The sequence below is a fragment of the Battus philenor genome, unplaced genomic scaffold (assembly GCF_028537555.1).
Source record: "Battus philenor isolate CCGP_79_NKW_IND1 unplaced genomic scaffold, ilBatPhil1.0.hap1 SCAF_12, whole genome shotgun sequence".
In the NCBI taxonomy this organism is placed as follows: domain Eukaryota; kingdom Metazoa; phylum Arthropoda; class Insecta; order Lepidoptera; family Papilionidae; genus Battus; species Battus philenor.
Window position 1 is genome coordinate 6,381,088 of NW_027181674.1, and position 17,393 is coordinate 6,398,480.

The following is a 17,393-nucleotide window of genomic DNA, read 5'->3' on the forward strand; positions in this document are numbered from 1 at the left end:
ACAACGTACTTACAGTCTTCTTGATAAACGACTTCGGCGAAATGTTGTCCACATTGAGTAAATCCCAATAAATAAATAACAGTATGTTTTCAATTACAATGAGAGCTTTCTTCCGACCCGGTGGAATTTCGAACACTTGCGAAAGCGTTTCATAGACCTCATCATTCCAATCATATGATGTCCACTACTGAACATAGGGAGCCCCCCTAGATTTACAATGGAACCGGTAGGAAGAGGCCTGTATCTTACATTTTCTGTGGTAATCGTTATGAGTGGTGTGGACTGCCCACGGGCATTTTATCTTACCAATCCGGTGGGCTATATCAGCCCATATACGGCTCTCCTCATTACTGATTCCACCGAGAAATCCAAAGAAAAGCCCTCTCCATGACTCGTTGAGCGACTGCGAGTTTGCAGAGCCCTGAGGTAAGAAATTTCTTCAGGGCAGAGCGAGTATACCAAAGCTTTTCGCTCGCACAAAATCTGACCAGGTTAAACCTCCGTAGATTAAGGTAAATTTAAATAAAATTTATGTTAATACTGAATAAGCAAGTTTAATAGGAAACATCTACATAATATACCCTATTACCGTTATTGAAATATTTAATCTTTCATGAAATTATAATTAAATATCAGCATGATTTAACATCTTATTTAATTAGGAATATTTGATCAAAACAAATCAAAAAAAATTAGGATAGGAAAATAATTCATAAAATGACATAATGGAACTTAAGTACAAAATGCATTTGGCAAGGATCTGTGGACTCGTTTCTTGTGATTTAATTTAATTTGACAAAAAATAATGTTAAATTTAAAGCGGTGACACATGATTGATCTTATAAAGATCGCGATGTCAAACGATGTAATCGCCACACGATCAAAATTGTTCATACAAAATACATATATATATATAATACATACAAAATGTTTAGGAAATATTATTTATTATCAAATAATTCATACTGCTATAAAATTTAAAACTTATAAGTTAGTATAACACAAACGACTATTATTGATTTTAAACCATATATTATTTCACTTCTTTTATTTTCACGGTTTCAGAAATAATGTTATTGCTAATAATTTTATAATACCGCGAGTCTGTACTATTTAATATTTAGTACAATTACAATTCAATTCAATTTAAATTAAAAAAACATTTGCAAATAAAGTTTTAAACAAGTGATAAAACATTGATATATTCAAAAAGTAATGGAAAAAATTAACTCTCTGTAATAAATATATTATAGATAATAAATATAGTAAAATAAACAAATTCTAAACACATCATACGTGAAGTCGCTTCAGATCCTTAAAAAATATGACGAACTTAAAAAACCTGTGAGCTGAGATGTTCCGCGAACATTTCAAACCGGTTCGATCGCTGACGAACTTAGGCGGCGATTTTAAAGTACTCGTGATAGACGCGCAAATAATCGCCGAGCCACAAGTTCGCGTACTTACTCTAACGTCTGACAGCCCTGTTAGAATGTTCTCTAATATGAAAGCTATATCATTTCTTGTTGGAAATATAGACAAATTATATTTAAAAATGCATCACGTACATTGATGCATGTAATATTGTATTTCTAATAGATTTATTAATATGTAAGTGGATATATTAACACATTGAAACAAGTTTAAAATCAATCTATAAATACAACGCTCAAAACCGATTTTTTAATGTATCAGTCCTAAGTTTTAATAAAAAATTAGTCATTACATATCAAGTGTAGTTAAATAAATGTATTGTATTTCTGTTACAAGGGCACTCAGAAAGTTTAGCGGAAATTTCTAAATCATGTTTAAATTGATTTTTTCAGTTATGCCTTTAATTTTTTAAACTACTTTTAACTATCTCCTGTCTTATAAAAAATTGCACATAAGAATTTTTTTACTGTAAATTAAAAACAGATGTCTATTTTGTTTTCGATACACTTTGTTAAATATGGTGCCTAAAATAGCTAGTTTTAAACACTTAAATTTGTTGCATGAAAAAAGCGATCGTTTTTTGTGGTTTTATTTTGTCTTTTTTTAACTGGACTACTGCACTGGTCCGGAGTTTGATCATCTTCTGGCGCCTCGGGTTGCTGCTAACTACCGCTTTCAGATTGGTAGGGCGTCGGGCTCTTGGGTGGGTGCTTCATAGAGTGATATACATAAGGTTTAAAAAGAAGCTCAGCTACAAAGTTAAAGTAGCTTTATTATATGAGATTATTACAAATATATATAATCAACAAACTTAACAAGAGGGATTTGTTTTTTTTTTTTCTTTAAAATAAGGAGAATTCATTTTCAAATAGCATTTCGTGAACATACTGTAAATTAGATTAATATGCCTTTTCGCAGAGCTTGTGCTTATTTCTTAAATTTACATAGAGATAAATTTATCACATCGTTTGTTATAAAATCGTAAACATTTAACTATGTATGGATAAGACGCTTTGCGGAGGCTACTAGCTGAGAATATATTATGTTGAGTTGTCAATCGTTCAATACACGTTTTGCATTCAGACTCCAGGGCTCCCGAGAGGGCCTAACATCGACTTAGGCAGTTGCTACTGCCTGGCCAACATTACTACCTGTTAGAAAAGCGTTATTGGGAACAGAATTGGTGGAATAAACTTCATCGAGGCTTCTCTTGTTCTTATAAAAAGTAAACATGTGTACAGAATGGAAAATATAAGGAAAACCAGGAAAAGGTTTTAGCATAATGTGAAGATTGCAACGATTATTGCGTATATAAAATCGTTATATACTACCCTACGACCTCAAAGCCGGCTGCAATCTGCGATTAAACTTTTTATTTTATTCATATAATTGAAAGCTAACTCAACGAAATAGTTTTTATAGTGTCTCTAGACTTACAACGTTCGCGAAGTCTGTGATATTGCAGACTGAAACTGCTTTGAAAATCGTTTTAAACACGAAATATAAGATATTGGAGACTTTCTTAACTAAAACGTTATAAACTAAAATGTATATTAAATTCTTTCCAAAGAAAAAAAAAATAATTTTTTTCCAAAACTTCTGAGTGTCCCTTGTGTACTGGACCTATAAAACAACAATTTTGCCTAATTTATAGAAAATAGATCTTTATTAGATAGCAAATGTCACAAAATATAGTAACTCAGTCAATAATTTAAAAAAAATTCAAAGTTTATATAAGTATTTTTAACAAAATAACATAATTTTTTAAAAATTTTATGTGAAGTTATAGAAATTTAAACGAAGAACATTCGACTGAAATCCAGCATCTTCTTCAGGACGTGTAGTCTCTTTGGCCGTTTCTCCAACTCCTCATTGTTGAACTTATCGCCACTAGAATGCGAGAATATAAGAGATGTTATTAAAATATTTATATGTAACATATTCCTAGTCTCAGGATTAAAGAAACGTAACTTAGGTTTAGAGTGGTTTTTTTTTTAAAAAAAAAAAAACCTGTTCACGTAAAGAGGACCTTGTTAATCGGGACGCAAGCTACTTCCAACCGGTCTTATAAGAAATCTATAGTGGAGGCCTATGTCCAGCAGTTGACATCCTCAGTTTTCCCCCGTCGCGTGAAACCCCCCTGACACCTGGGAGTCCACCTACATAATTTTGGAAAACCTTGCTGTAAATGATCCTAATTGGATAATAGAATTTGATAGTAGTAATACAGTAGTTAGCACTGTGCGGTTGGCGATCCCTTTCATATATGAACTGAGCTCGGTTCCGTTAAAGCTGGTTGGTTTCCGAACGGCTGTTAAATGTGTTGTATGATGCCTGTCTTTAGGTCACCGCAACATCGTCTCCGGGCACAAGTCTCGGTCTCGGAACGGCGCGGCGTCTGATTATGCCGGGTGTGATTATTATGTAACTGGCGGCGTATTAAAGGGGGAATGTGTTCCATAGACATACATACATTAAAATCGGCGCGAGATTGACAAACAAAAGTATTGAGATAGTAGAGTTGTGCCAGCAATATGTGCGCGAAGACAACATCAAATCGTCTAATATTAATACAAGTTACGTACTAAGTGAGAGACTTGGCACGCAGGCAGGCGAGATGCGCGTAGTAAGTGGGCGTGGGGTAGGACACGGCGCGCATGCAGCGCGAGTACAAATGGCACAAGTAGTACGTGAGCTGCTCCACTTCCTCGAGCGGGATCCCGCCGTCGTTGCACACCGCGTGATATCTTGTCGGCCGCGCTGTGCCCTTTATAGCTTGATGCGATACCTGAAAAAATTTATTCAAAGTTAAAGTCAAAACTGGTTTTCTTAAATAAAATAAACTTTCCGTTAATTCATATAGCGCCGCCTACTGAGAAGAACTAACAAAACACTGCACTAAGTTTTGTAATTTTTTTTTGTTAAAACAAAAAAAATCCTTTAAAATATCACCATACATTTCCTAATATCTTTATCGAAAACATACCCTAAAATAGAGTAATGCGCCTTGTGACAGAGCATGTGCTTAATAAATTATTAAATTTACAGAAACAAATTTACCGCATCGTTTAGCTTAGTATTTTGTTGTTGTTTGTATTAAATATACGTCTCAATACTGAATTTTCTATCATTGTGTTGACCGTCGCATCAAGCCAGACGAAGGCAAGTTGAGTATATATTTAATTTTTTTAAGCTTAAGCTTTTTTTATTTTGAGTGAGATAATTTCTGTTCAAGACTTTCCAGTTACTCTCGACCAACCGAAACTGCTACCCTGCTCGTGCTCTTTTTACCTCGGCCTCCTGGTTAGCGGTTCCGGTAGCACTAAAATAACTTATTAAATTCGACATAATTTCCTAACAAAAACTGACTTAGGAAAATATACATTCCCATTACTACTCCTTGATTCAACATCATCATCATCATCCCTTCGACGTAATCCCAATATCTAATGTACTACCGAATTGTTCGAGTCGTTCTATAATATTTTTATATTTAGTCATACATTTTGCAAACAATATACTGTCCATTTTTATTGCAGACTGTAGTTGGAACGGCGCCGATGGATGGCGTTAACGGCCGCTTAACTTGCAACTTATTTACAATATGTCCCATAATGACTGGACAATCCTTGATAGTCTAACGATGCAGCTACCAGGCGCTCAAAATTATCAAATCGATGTCTAAAATATGAAGTTGACTTGAATTAGGCATTCCAGGATTATCCAGTCACCTCAAGACTTATGCATATGCATATACGAAACTAAGTCTTACCAAATAGAAATCAAGCTCCTTTGGGTGCACGATCTTTGTATCTACAACGGTTCCGGGCTCGACATTTTGTGAATCATGCATATCGGTGAAGAATCTGTAATAAGATTAAAACTAGTTAAGAAAAAACTAAGTAAACAAACCAGTAATGCTAGCGTAGGACGTCCGCAAAATGGACAAATGACCACATTAATGAGGTCTTTGGAACACTCCGGATGCAAGCCGCCTCAAATGGGTCCTTTTTTATATTTATGAAGGCTTATTTATGTCCAACAGTGGACGTCATATGACAGAAATGACGACAATGATTTTAATGAAATAAAAACTAATAACGTACACAATAACCTTACGATACCTATTTTTTAAACGTTCTAAAATGATATTTATTTTTTGCATAATGATAGAATTGCGTGGAAATTTCGTAGGTCTCACTAATTTTATTTTTCTTTATTATCAATTACAAAGCTTTTTTTGATGGAATGTAACACAACAAACCGTCCGGGTTTATATTTATATCTGTGTTACCAGAGATAATATGACCAAAAAAAACAACAAAATTGCACAAAAGTTACTTGTGTTTAAAATCCTTTGTAGTAAACTTTTTTGTAATAAACTATGCCGCAATTCTGAGGGTAGTTCATCAATCGCAGTAACACATAGGAGAAAAGCGCGTCAATGGTAAGTTTTATACAATAAATGGAATTAATAAATGTGTATAAACCTCGTATGATGTCTCTTCTGAACGAGTAGGAATAAAACTTCAGGTCTCTCGCTATTCCCAGTCATTCTTTGGTATGCTCTGTACACGGCAGAAAGTTCGCAGTTCATTACCTGAAAAATAATGACATGAATATCTATAACAAAATTTTAAAAAGTTTTTGTAAGAACGACATGCACTTGTGATAATTAGTAATATTTATTTAACGGGTGTTCGTATTGGGATAAATTTAGCCGTTGGCTTTTTAACCCTTTCCTTACCGCAGTCCGTTCCGCCGAAGTGACGCTTCTAAACCGGGCATGTGCGCCGCGAAGTGGCACATTGCATGGCAGTAAGCTGATGTTCGAACACTCATTTGTGTTACATATTTAAAGATTTTCTGATACGTTAATTAAAAATAGAAGTAAGGATAATTATTAGTAATTTATTGGGCGGTGATAAATCAGGGATCTACACATACGCCCACTTTACAAGATGGACGCCGGCTAACTCCGGCGCTGGTAGCGAAAGGGTTAAGGAAAAGATTATTGTATCGAAAAAATACGAGATGCAAATAAGGAAGTGCGACACAATAATATAGCAGTGTGTACTAGCGCGAGAACAAATGGGTGTGTCTGCAAGACATAATTTTTTTTTAATCACTCCTTTGGTTTTATCTATATCTTATTAGGGTTAACTCTATAATTTCACTACGTAACTGCATTGAGGAAATGGTCATCAGATTATCCAATCTCTAGATATATATAATGACAGCACATTTCAGTAACCGCAAAGTATACCTATTGCGTTACGCTACATATAGACGGCACTTCATAAACACTGTTATAGGTTGTTAATGGCGGCACAAATTAATGAAAGGTTTTACTATTAGAAATATGTAACTAGTAATTATTAGCGATTTAAAAGAAAATTAAAAAAAGTTATATTAAGTTGAATGTAACAAAGCTTGTTATCGAAATAAACATTTTTTTTAATATTAAGATAATTATTTTTTTTAGATTATTCATCATTTACCGCTTAATCACTATTCATATATATGAAGATATATGTAATGTCAATAAATACATTTAAATTCTGTTTCATACATGGTTACTTATGACGACAAATTTTTACCGTCTTTTCGGTTGACTATGTCACTAATAAAACCAATAACAGGGGCTCTCATTTCTGGTTCGTTAGAACATTGTTCTTCAATGAGTCCTGAATGATTTAAGGACAAAGATGTCTCCATTACCAGTAAAAAAGTTTCCTCAAGTCTTCGTTGTAGTCTTATAACAACCGCTGAATTGGTTACACCAATGTCCTTCAGTGTGTCAATTTCACAAATGTCAATATGAAAGGTAGTGGGCGTGGCAAATTACTTATACAACCGAGGAGCGTTGGAGCCGCAAGGTTCTCGACTAGCGACCACGAGCCGGTAGACGCGGCATGGGTAGGCCCCCCACTCGATGGACCGACGAAGGAGTCAAGATTGCAGGAAGTCGCTGGATGCGGGCAGCGCAAAGAGGTCCAGGTCTTATAGTGGGCATCTTTTAGCTACCATAAAATGAAATGGCGAGATTTGAAAGGTAAATAAAACTTGCCTCCTCGAATTGTCCCTCTGACACGCCGTCACGGAATACGAATATCTTCCTAGGCAACATGTTCTGGTGCTTGCGGAACACTTGCATGTGTTCCACCATCATGTCTTCAAATTCCACAATAATTTCTTTCTGTAAAAGTAAAAACGATTTAACTTAAAAAAAAACCATAATTAAATGATGTATCTTATTACAATTAGCACGATGTTTAGCTATCTATTTCACTAGATAAACCAGTAGTAATGCAACACAAATCACTTTTATATATATATATATCTTTAAATCAGTCAACGATGCAGATTGTATCGGTAGCTCCAAGACTGATTTCTTCCATTTGATCACCGTGGTATAGTGTTGCCGAAACCGCTGTAATTTACCTGAAGTGTACATGGTAAGACGAGGGGATTATCGGCCGCCCTTACCTAAGGCACGGTTAGCTGTAAATATAATATTGATAATCATCCTATGGCAAACCCCCTCCACGAGGCAATCACCCAATAAATAAAATATTCAATAAAAAAAGAAATCTAGCCGAGGTTCTTGATGTCCCTTAGTCGGTCGTCTACCTTAGGGGTAATACAGTACCCATTCGCAAGTTAAAAACAATTCATCACTACATAACACCATGTTTTAATTTACAATGAAAATTATGTTTGTATATGTTAAAATCTCTCATTTTATCGTAGATCTATATAGCCTTATTATAATAGTATAAAAATAAATCACATGAATATATACATAATCAATTTCCCCTACCTTAGGCGTCTGAATGCTCAATTCGATGTTGTACATGTAGCATTTTGAATCAATCGATGCTGTGACGGCTGCGATGCTAGGTACGTTTGACTGTAAAATATTTTATTATATGTATAAATATTCTATGCAGGAATAGCATCAATTATGAATTCTGGTAAAAAACGGGACAAGTAGCTTAAGGGAACCTCTCTTCATTACAGTGACCCAAATATCGAGCTGTTTTTTTTAGAGAACTGAGGCTTAAGATCGAACCTAGGACCTACCTAGGTTCGATTCCCGGCATACATTCTTACATAATTCAATCCTCCTGCATAACTATTTAGGATTGCTACTGCTCTGAATTTTTTAAAGCATGGGCAGCAGCCATTCTCAGCATACCATAATACGACACTGCGATCGCCAACTTGACTGCCAGCGACGATTTTGATCTACGACGACGAAATCAATCTTTTTTTCTTTTCTTACTAACGCTACATAAGCGTTTACATACACATTTACATTTTTTTGAGTAACATTTTAAAATGTATAGAATTTCTCAATTAGATTCACTTTTACTGACAGAACTAAACGGAAATTAAATAGTTTGAAACTTAATAAACTTTTTTATATAATTTTAATCAACATAGAGTTAGATTTAAAACTATGAATAGGATCGTCTAAGATATCTTGTAGTAAGATATGTGAATATAACCTTATTATGTATACATATACACAGATCCATTAAGGATTTTTTATCTGATACTAAAACTCGTTGACGTCCCTATAAGAAGTGTAAATAATTAATTAATTAACCTGGTCAGGTGATGGATGGGTGACGTCAGCGCCAACTACCATAACAGCACCTTTAAGACAGTTCGGCATACTGCGCCCGTCTAGTGCTTGATTTATGCCCATTAATTTGGAATTTACCTAAAACACAAATTTATATAAATATAAATGCATCGCTGAACGAATTGCTAAGCACAAAACTCAAGAAAGTCTGGATCTTTTTGATACCTTATCCATACAAGGTATCAGTATGTTTTATATTTAAACCTCTATAGATGTGTTCAAGTGTAATTCATTTAGTTATATTCTTCATTTCAACCGACAGAAGCCTACTGCAAAGCGTAGGCCTCCCTGTAGATCGACACGATGACCGGTCTTGCCGCATCCGGCAACATCACATACACATGGCATCACTCGATTCGATCTCGCAGCGAAATTCCGAGCATATATAATAATATCACGAATAAACAGTTAATTGTGTAAGGTATGAAATATATTAAAAAGGAAAATGCAGTGGAACGTGACCAGTTTTAAACAGCTAAGTTATTTCTTTTATATTATTCTTGCATACATGGCATCTTTATGAACGGTGTCGCTTTGTATTTGTTTGCGGGAATTGTAAATTAGAAAGGAAAACATTTCTTTTCAGGAAAATATGTCTAATGCTTTGCTTGCTTGTTACACTCGGGTGTTCGCTTTTCGACAGTCTCATTGCAATACTTGTCGTTTGTTTTTCATTAATGCGACTTTTTCGATTCTGTTGGCCTTAAACTAAGTTCTTTGCGTTTTATATGATGTTGTTTTGAGTCACAGATGAGTTCAGTGATATATGATTTACTGGTGAGCCGCGAGGTCTTACGAAAATATTAAATTTTTCGTTCGTCAATGAGTAAAAACGCCAGAAAGGTTCTTGAATAAGGTTAAATAAACATTACCTTTAACAATATATTCTTAACAGTTTGATCATTCATACGACGAACAGCAGTATCTTCCTTTATACATTGAGTCAGTATGCCGACATCAAGCTCGGCAAAACGTTTTACCTTGAATATGGAGAAATACAATCTACTTAGTGTTGCCATAAAAATATTTAACAAATAAAACTTTTTTAACTGAGCATAACAAATTTTTGTACAATAAATAATATTTTTTACTGTGATTAATAAAGGTAGTCGTTTAGACCACATCACATTTGTACCACATCCTTTTTTTTAAATTACCAGTTGAGAAATAATCAGTGTGTCTCTTATAGGCTACAAGTCTTAAGTCATTTGTTAAAATGCGCGACATATATTTCGCTTTATTTATCTCCTGAGATAAAATATATTGCTTTCGGAAAAGATTTCTTCGAATTCTTTCCCCTGCTGCTTTCATTGCCTTTTTCGTATGATCACTACGTGGACGACCAGATGTTTTTCTATCACAAACAAAGGAGGTTTCATTGTATCAATAGCACTTTACAACAACATTTCACCAATACCAAGCTTATGGAGGAATTTAAAATTAGTTTTTGACACCACACCTACTTTATGCATTAACAACAAATTCGGTTCTTTTTTATCACCTCACTTCTTTTTAATAACATAAAATATTTTACAAGATTTTAGTGCGAAAACAAGAAAACAGAATCAGCAATCATATAAACATGGCAGATTCAAAGTATGAATGTAACATTTTATTTATTTTCAATTATAATAGTACTTACGGCCAAACTAAGAATATAAATCAAGTTTTGTAGTTACACTATTTATATATAACTCAAGAATGGCACATTTATAACTCTACAAATTATAATTAATAGACGACATTGAAATTTTGTCTATTAAATAATTTGTTATGAATAAGAGAACATAAGTAACAGCTTGCGAAATGACTATGTTTTTTTTATTGAAAATAACACAAAACATTGAAATTGAAGATTTCTGATCGATATGTTTCTTTGTTCGACTGTAACGAGTTTCTACTGGTATGAATATAACAGATCTTTTTATATTAACATACTAAATTTTGTATTAGTTCAAAAATCTAAAATCTGCTAATTATTGAATTTTAGCCAGAAAAAAGTTCGCAGTCAGTAATTACAATGTTAACATTTGGAGTATATGAATATACTTATAAATCTCTTTAATTTATTAAATATATCAGAAGGGTGGCCAGACATCAATCAACGAGTCCGATTTTATGTTGACATACGAATATTCACAAAACGGCGCCTATAAATCAACGCAGGTTTGAGTAATATCTATCCATTAGTATACTATCGAATCCAAAAGGGATTATATTAGATAATACTTCGAAGTTGTTTTTTGCAACATTTCTCCTATTAAGTCAAAAAATTAAAGTCAGACAAGGTATTAAAGAAATATTAAAAATGCAAGAAATAACATTACAAATACAAAGTTATAAAATAAAAATTTCAGTTTGGTATATCAATGAAAGTAATACAAACATACCTTGTGATAATAATCACGTCCAAATCTCGAGACTACGATGAAGAGGAAATTTATGTCTTTTTCAAGTGCCGAGAACAAGACGCCCATGAGGTCAGTTATTCGTATGTTGAAATGCGTACACTTTGGCCTAGCCACCTGCATGCCCATTTGAGTGCCGACGCGCATTACCTGCGGGTAAATATATAAAATTTCGAGTTTATTTAGTTATTCCAAGGTTCTTTGAAGCTGACAGATTTGCTCATAACAAAATATAAACTTTAATAGATAAACTAAGCCAGTTATGAAGTACCCAAAAAAAACAATACAGACCATAAATTACGAAAGTGTAGTGTGAGTGTAGTGGAATTTGTGTGTTTAGTGTGCGGAGTATATGTATAGTGTATTTGATTAATGATTTCAATTAAATATAATATACAGCATACAGTGCATACAATGTAGTATATGTTATGTATAACTAAAAGGTGGTATATAAAAAAATGTTTTGTTAATTTTTAATTTCGTTTTTTACTCTTTGCCTAAATTACAATGAATGGTATCCACGTAAAAGTCTAATTATACTTCAGAGTATAACATAACGGGAATGAACAACATAAAAGCTAGCCTAAGAACATTCCTAAAATACAAAATGTTTAGTTGTCGTCTATAACCAAATGTAAGGTAAATGGTGAATGTATGGCACATTGACAGCAAAATGTTTTAACACCTACTTCCATTTTAGGGTATATAATCACTTTAAAATTTAAATGTCTAAGGGTTTTTTTAATCTTTTGATTTTTTATTTTCACTCTCTCGCTCTCTCTATCTCCTTTTCTCCCTCCCTCTCTCCTCTCTCCCCTCTCTTTCGTATCTCACTTCCTCCCTCTCTCACTCCTCACCATCTCTCGCGCTCTCCCTCCCTCTCTCTCGCCCTCTCTCTCACCCTCTCTCTCTTCGTCTCACTCTTCCTCCGTCTCTCCCTCTCTCCCTCTCTTTGTCCCCCCTCTCCCTCTCTCTCTCCCTCTGTCTCTCCCTTCTCTCCCTCTCTCTCCCCCTCTCTCTGACCCCTCTCCCTCTCTCTCTCTCCCTCCAAATCGAACCTAGTCTAGATCTTTTTAGACGAAATGCGCTCACGTTTGTGTTCATCAAAGAACTTGCAAAAATGTTCTTATAATTCCAATCTTTGTTTATAGGCATATAGGACTTTCCAATCAGTTTGTACACTATCGACATTTCCAAATATTCATGCGATTCTGTTTTTGCGACAAACCATGCAGCGCTATTTTTTCAAAGTATTGATTTGAAAACGAAGGGTTTCAATGTTGGGGTGACCTGTCGAATTCCGGAATACTATGCCGTTCGCCCAAACCGGCTTTTTTACGCATTTACAAAGCAGTGTAAGAAATGAAACTTATTTTTGTTTAATTATCACTGTCTTTAAAAAAAGGGCCAATGTATAGCTACTTCCGCACATGCAGTCGTAGTCTTGCAATAAAGTGCACCGCCCGCCAGCCCGCTGATAAATGCCCATACGGCAAACAATGCGAATTACATAACTACCACCGTTAAATCACTCGACACGTGTTTCACCCCTCCACGGGGCATCTTCAGGAGTAATATTACACCCATTAGTGACAAACACAGAGGCTCTGCATGCGCATTTATCAGCGGGCTGGCGGGCGGTGCACTTTATTGCACGATTACGACTGCATGTGCCGAAGTTATATATTAGTCCGTTTCTTACTTAGGATGGACTTCCGCAAAATAACGCCCGATTCCATTTAAATATCACCGTATCAACTAATAGACGCCCGCTGCAAAAGCCTCATTAAAGATCACCATCATACCCTTTTCGATAGGAGTCAGCCAGCGACTTTCCGCGTTTTTGATTATCTCACCGGTCCACCTAGTGGAAGGGCCTACTTGTCTCGTCTTCTAGAGTTAGACAAAATGTATCCCTGGCAAGAAAAGAGTGATTTATATCTTTTCGATCTGGGATATGTCACACTTTTATATTTTTAAGAGAAAGAATAAGGCAGCTAAGACTAAAATATATCCTTTACATATTCGACTCGTTTAGCTAAAACTTAGAGCTCAGTAAAGCGGAATAAAACGTGTGAAATATTCCTATAAAGCATTTTATGTCTTTGTCATTAAGTACAAAAAAGCTAAATGCTCGCGTGTGTGATGTCATCTTTCCGAAAATCCGTAATTTACATTTATAATACAAACACGCAATAGCTATTCGTCTCCTTCTTTTACGTGTAAATTGTTATATAAGCCCATCTCGTTCTCTCTAACTCTGAACGAGCCATAAGCCATCACAAAAATTGACTTTTGAGTATAAAGTTATACACGCGAGCTTGAATGATTATTGTCTATTGCAAAGATATATATCTATCTCGTCTTTAGCTCGCGAGATATCCATATTTATCGTCAACCCACTCATGATCGCCAATCGAGGATCTTTCGGAGCCAACGGCGGCCAACGGTTGCACGAGCTATGCGTAATAGTTTAAATATTTAGACATAAATCGTTAAATAAATTGATCACTGTGGAAAACACTTCAATTTATTTTCTATTAGACTATTAACACTTTAAAGTATGAAGTCAGCTGGTATATTATTATTTAGGTTTTATGTCCTGTTATATAATTAAAGAACCAATAGATTATATGTCACGGCTTTATAGGTCTCAGCAATTATATAGAATATAACTAACCATATCAATAATACGTTCAAAGTTGCACTGTCTCGGATCTGCTTCGATTGCCACAAAGCCCCAGGACTTGAGAGCTCCTGGTTGAAGCACAGTATTAGCCATCCAAGCTCCTCTCCTAGAATAAAATCAAAATCATTATTAGAAATTGTTTTACACAGATGAACATAACTAATCATTAATTGAAACTAGATTTACATAAACATAAAACATGCAGTTGCTACATTGTCTGGAAAAATAAAACCAAACGAGCATGCAAAATGTCAATGTAACAAATATGATTTTAATGTGCCATAATTGGTGTAGGTAGGTAGGCCGAGCGGTAAAAATTTCATTGGTTCATCTTTTAAATCAATAAATATTTATAACTGTTAAATAAAAAAGAAAATCTATTACCATTTATATATACATATATACATATATATATATATATATATATATATACACACATATATACATATACACATATATATATATCTATGTATATCTACATATATATACGTATATATACATACATATGTAGCAATATTTACATGTATATAAAACACAGTCATGTTAGTTACGCCATTTATAACTCTATAACGGATAGATTATTTTTTTATATTTATCAACTCATTGAACGTTAGGCCAGACGAAGTTCGAGGGTCAGCTAGCTTGTTTATAAAACATGGGACATTCGCAAACAAAATGACCTGAAAGTTGATAATGACAAATTGCAGAAAGTTATTATGGAAAGCACTTTTGTAAAGAAAAAAACCGTGATGCGAATGAGCGAGTCAAACGGATATCTGCGCATGTATTAGATTACATATACATACACCTCCAAAAGTATTTGTATCATTAATTTCATCTATTAGTAACTCTTCGAAGACAACTTCTGATCATACAATGTCAAAAATTAAATGTGTTATTTAAAATAATAAAGTAGTTACCTAGGCATAACTACATTTCCGGCGCCGACCATTATTTTAGGCGGTTGCAACAATTTAGCCTCAACGTCCACAAATTTATCAGATATTTGAAGACCAAATTGATGGAAAAATTGATTATTCGTGTACTTCATCTGAAATAAAAAAAATGTTTTAAAATATAGCATAATACATACATCAAAAATATTATATTTTGGTAACAAAATACAACGAATATAATAAATTAGTCTTAGGTTTAACTATTGTTAACCTGCTAAGTGTTTTGGAAGATTCTTTTAAGAAAACACTGTGAATCACCATCGGTTAAATGTTTTGATTTAAATTTATTTTAACGAATATTATTAAACAGGTGAGAATTACATATTATACATATAACCAGTAATAAATATTATAAAAAAATGGATAACTTTTATACATTATAATTTATCATCATCATTTCAGCATGAAAAGTCAATGTTGGATGCCACCTTCATAGATTTTTGCCAGCCAGCTTTTTAATTTGTTGATTAAAAAAGCTTCAGTTAATGCAAGCTTTGATCATCAATTAATCGATGATAAATTACAAATCAAACCCTTCATTGTGTTCAGGTTTTCTAGCAAAGCCATAAAATGTTAAAAAAAAAAACAATGAACGAAAGATAAATCGTAAGTTGAAGAGAATAACGCATATGTGCTTTTGATTCAGCAGTTAATAGCATTTAGAGTTTTCAAATATAACTTGCTGTTACAAATCGGTCTGAAAACGTATCATTTAAATCATAGGCTATACTAACATCTCGAATGACTTCTTGGATTTTCTTCAATCTTATATTGGGCGGGGTGGCTGCTTCCGACACCATTCTTGACAGTTGATATTCATTCAGCTGCTTCTTCAATGACTGTAATTTTTTCAAAAATTAGTGCCTTATACTTTATCCTAAATTAAAGTAGTAAGATAATATGCATCATTATTTATGTACTCAAATTATGTTTATATGTAGTTTTTTTGTGCAAATTTTTTTATACTGCGTATAAAAAATTCAATCGAATTAGAACATAACAGTTATCGTTACACAAACACAGTGTGTAAGATCTTGTGTATCTGGTTATCGAAATAATAGCAAACATCTTTTGAAACGAGAGTCTAAAAGGCAGCTGGAAAAGTCAACTCTTAAACGAATGTGAGATAGTATAAAGAAATAGCGACTTTCAGTTCACCTAAAAAAAGTTCAAATATTGTCAGACTATGAAGGATAATGGTTATACATTTTGGTAAGTTCTAGTTATTTTGTAAAGTTTGAAGTTACTTTCTACTCATGTGATCTCAATTCTCTACTTTAAAACCACACCTTTAATTATACCATAAAAACAACCTAACTGTAAAGTTTTTCGTGATTTAATTTTTGATATTTTATGCATTCCCTTGTCCACGCACATGAACAGTTTTGAGTACACTTATTTAAACGACATTATTTATTTACCTGTCTAGCTGAAACCTCCAGCAGTTCCATTGGGAAATAAATATTTTTATTCGCCGGTCCCACCCACAAACAATTGAGATTAGGGAATTTCAAACTGAAAAATAAGATAAGATAGAATGAACTTTGAGTATATTCCTTTATTCAACTTGAATATACTACTATAGTGATTGTTGTAGTCAGAAAAGCCAGAACAGTAGCTCCTATGTTTTTAGACTTCTCTAAAGCATTCGATTACGTGCGTTAGAATTGTTTATAGTGTATCTTCGAGAAACGGGGTGTACCAATGCATCTAATATCACTGATATTGGGCCTATATAAAGAACGAATCTAAGATCTGGGTAATGATGTTATTTTGGAGTCTATCAAACAAGGAAAGGAAGAACGCCAAGGGTGTATGTTGCCCACTCTTTTTTTAACTTCTACGAAGATTACATTCTGAAGTTAGCCTGCGGTGACTAAAGCAGAGGTGTCACAATACGGGGAAAGAAGATCAATAACCTCAGATTCGAGATCGGGGTCTATGACCAGTAATCAGGTTAGGCGTGACAGGGACATTTGAAGACAACCTGAAATAACCAAAAATCCGATGTTAGTTAGATGACCAGAATTTGGCTTAACAGAAGTGTCTCCAATGCCTCAAAAATAAGACAATTAAGAACTCTGATATTCACAATCATCTGAACCCTCCTCAATCCGCGCGTCAGACCAATTCAAAATGGACGCTTTTAAGATCTGGTGTCGGCTAAGGATGCTACGCACTATGTGGATTGTCAGGAGAACCAACATATCTTTTTTCGGTCTTGTAGTTGACAAGCGGATTCTAGACTACTT

General features: G+C 34.1%; 1 protein-coding gene across 1 annotated transcript in view; it reads right to left on the reverse strand.

The window, feature by feature from the left end:
- Positions 1 to 865: 865 nt before the first annotated feature.
- LOC137932601 (protein argonaute-2-like) overlaps positions 866 to 17,393 on the reverse strand; it is a 31,720-nt gene continuing 15,192 nt past the window's right edge. Inside the window, exons 10-22 of the mRNA XM_068776203.1 lie at positions 16,563 to 16,656; positions 15,876 to 15,980; positions 15,106 to 15,236; positions 14,177 to 14,291; positions 11,479 to 11,646; positions 9,961 to 10,068; positions 9,050 to 9,166; positions 8,258 to 8,347; positions 7,505 to 7,633; positions 5,925 to 6,034; positions 5,207 to 5,300; positions 4,020 to 4,222; positions 866 to 3,324 (exon numbers count right to left, since the gene is read on the reverse strand). Coding sequence (XP_068632304.1) covers positions 3,228 to 3,324; positions 4,020 to 4,222; positions 5,207 to 5,300; positions 5,925 to 6,034; positions 7,505 to 7,633; positions 8,258 to 8,347; positions 9,050 to 9,166; positions 9,961 to 10,068; positions 11,479 to 11,646; positions 14,177 to 14,291; positions 15,106 to 15,236; positions 15,876 to 15,980; positions 16,563 to 16,656 — 1,561 coding nt within the window. The 3' untranslated portion in view covers positions 866 to 3,227. The remainder of the gene's footprint in view (positions 3,325 to 4,019; positions 4,223 to 5,206; positions 5,301 to 5,924; positions 6,035 to 7,504; positions 7,634 to 8,257; positions 8,348 to 9,049; positions 9,167 to 9,960; positions 10,069 to 11,478; positions 11,647 to 14,176; positions 14,292 to 15,105; positions 15,237 to 15,875; positions 15,981 to 16,562; positions 16,657 to 17,393) is intronic.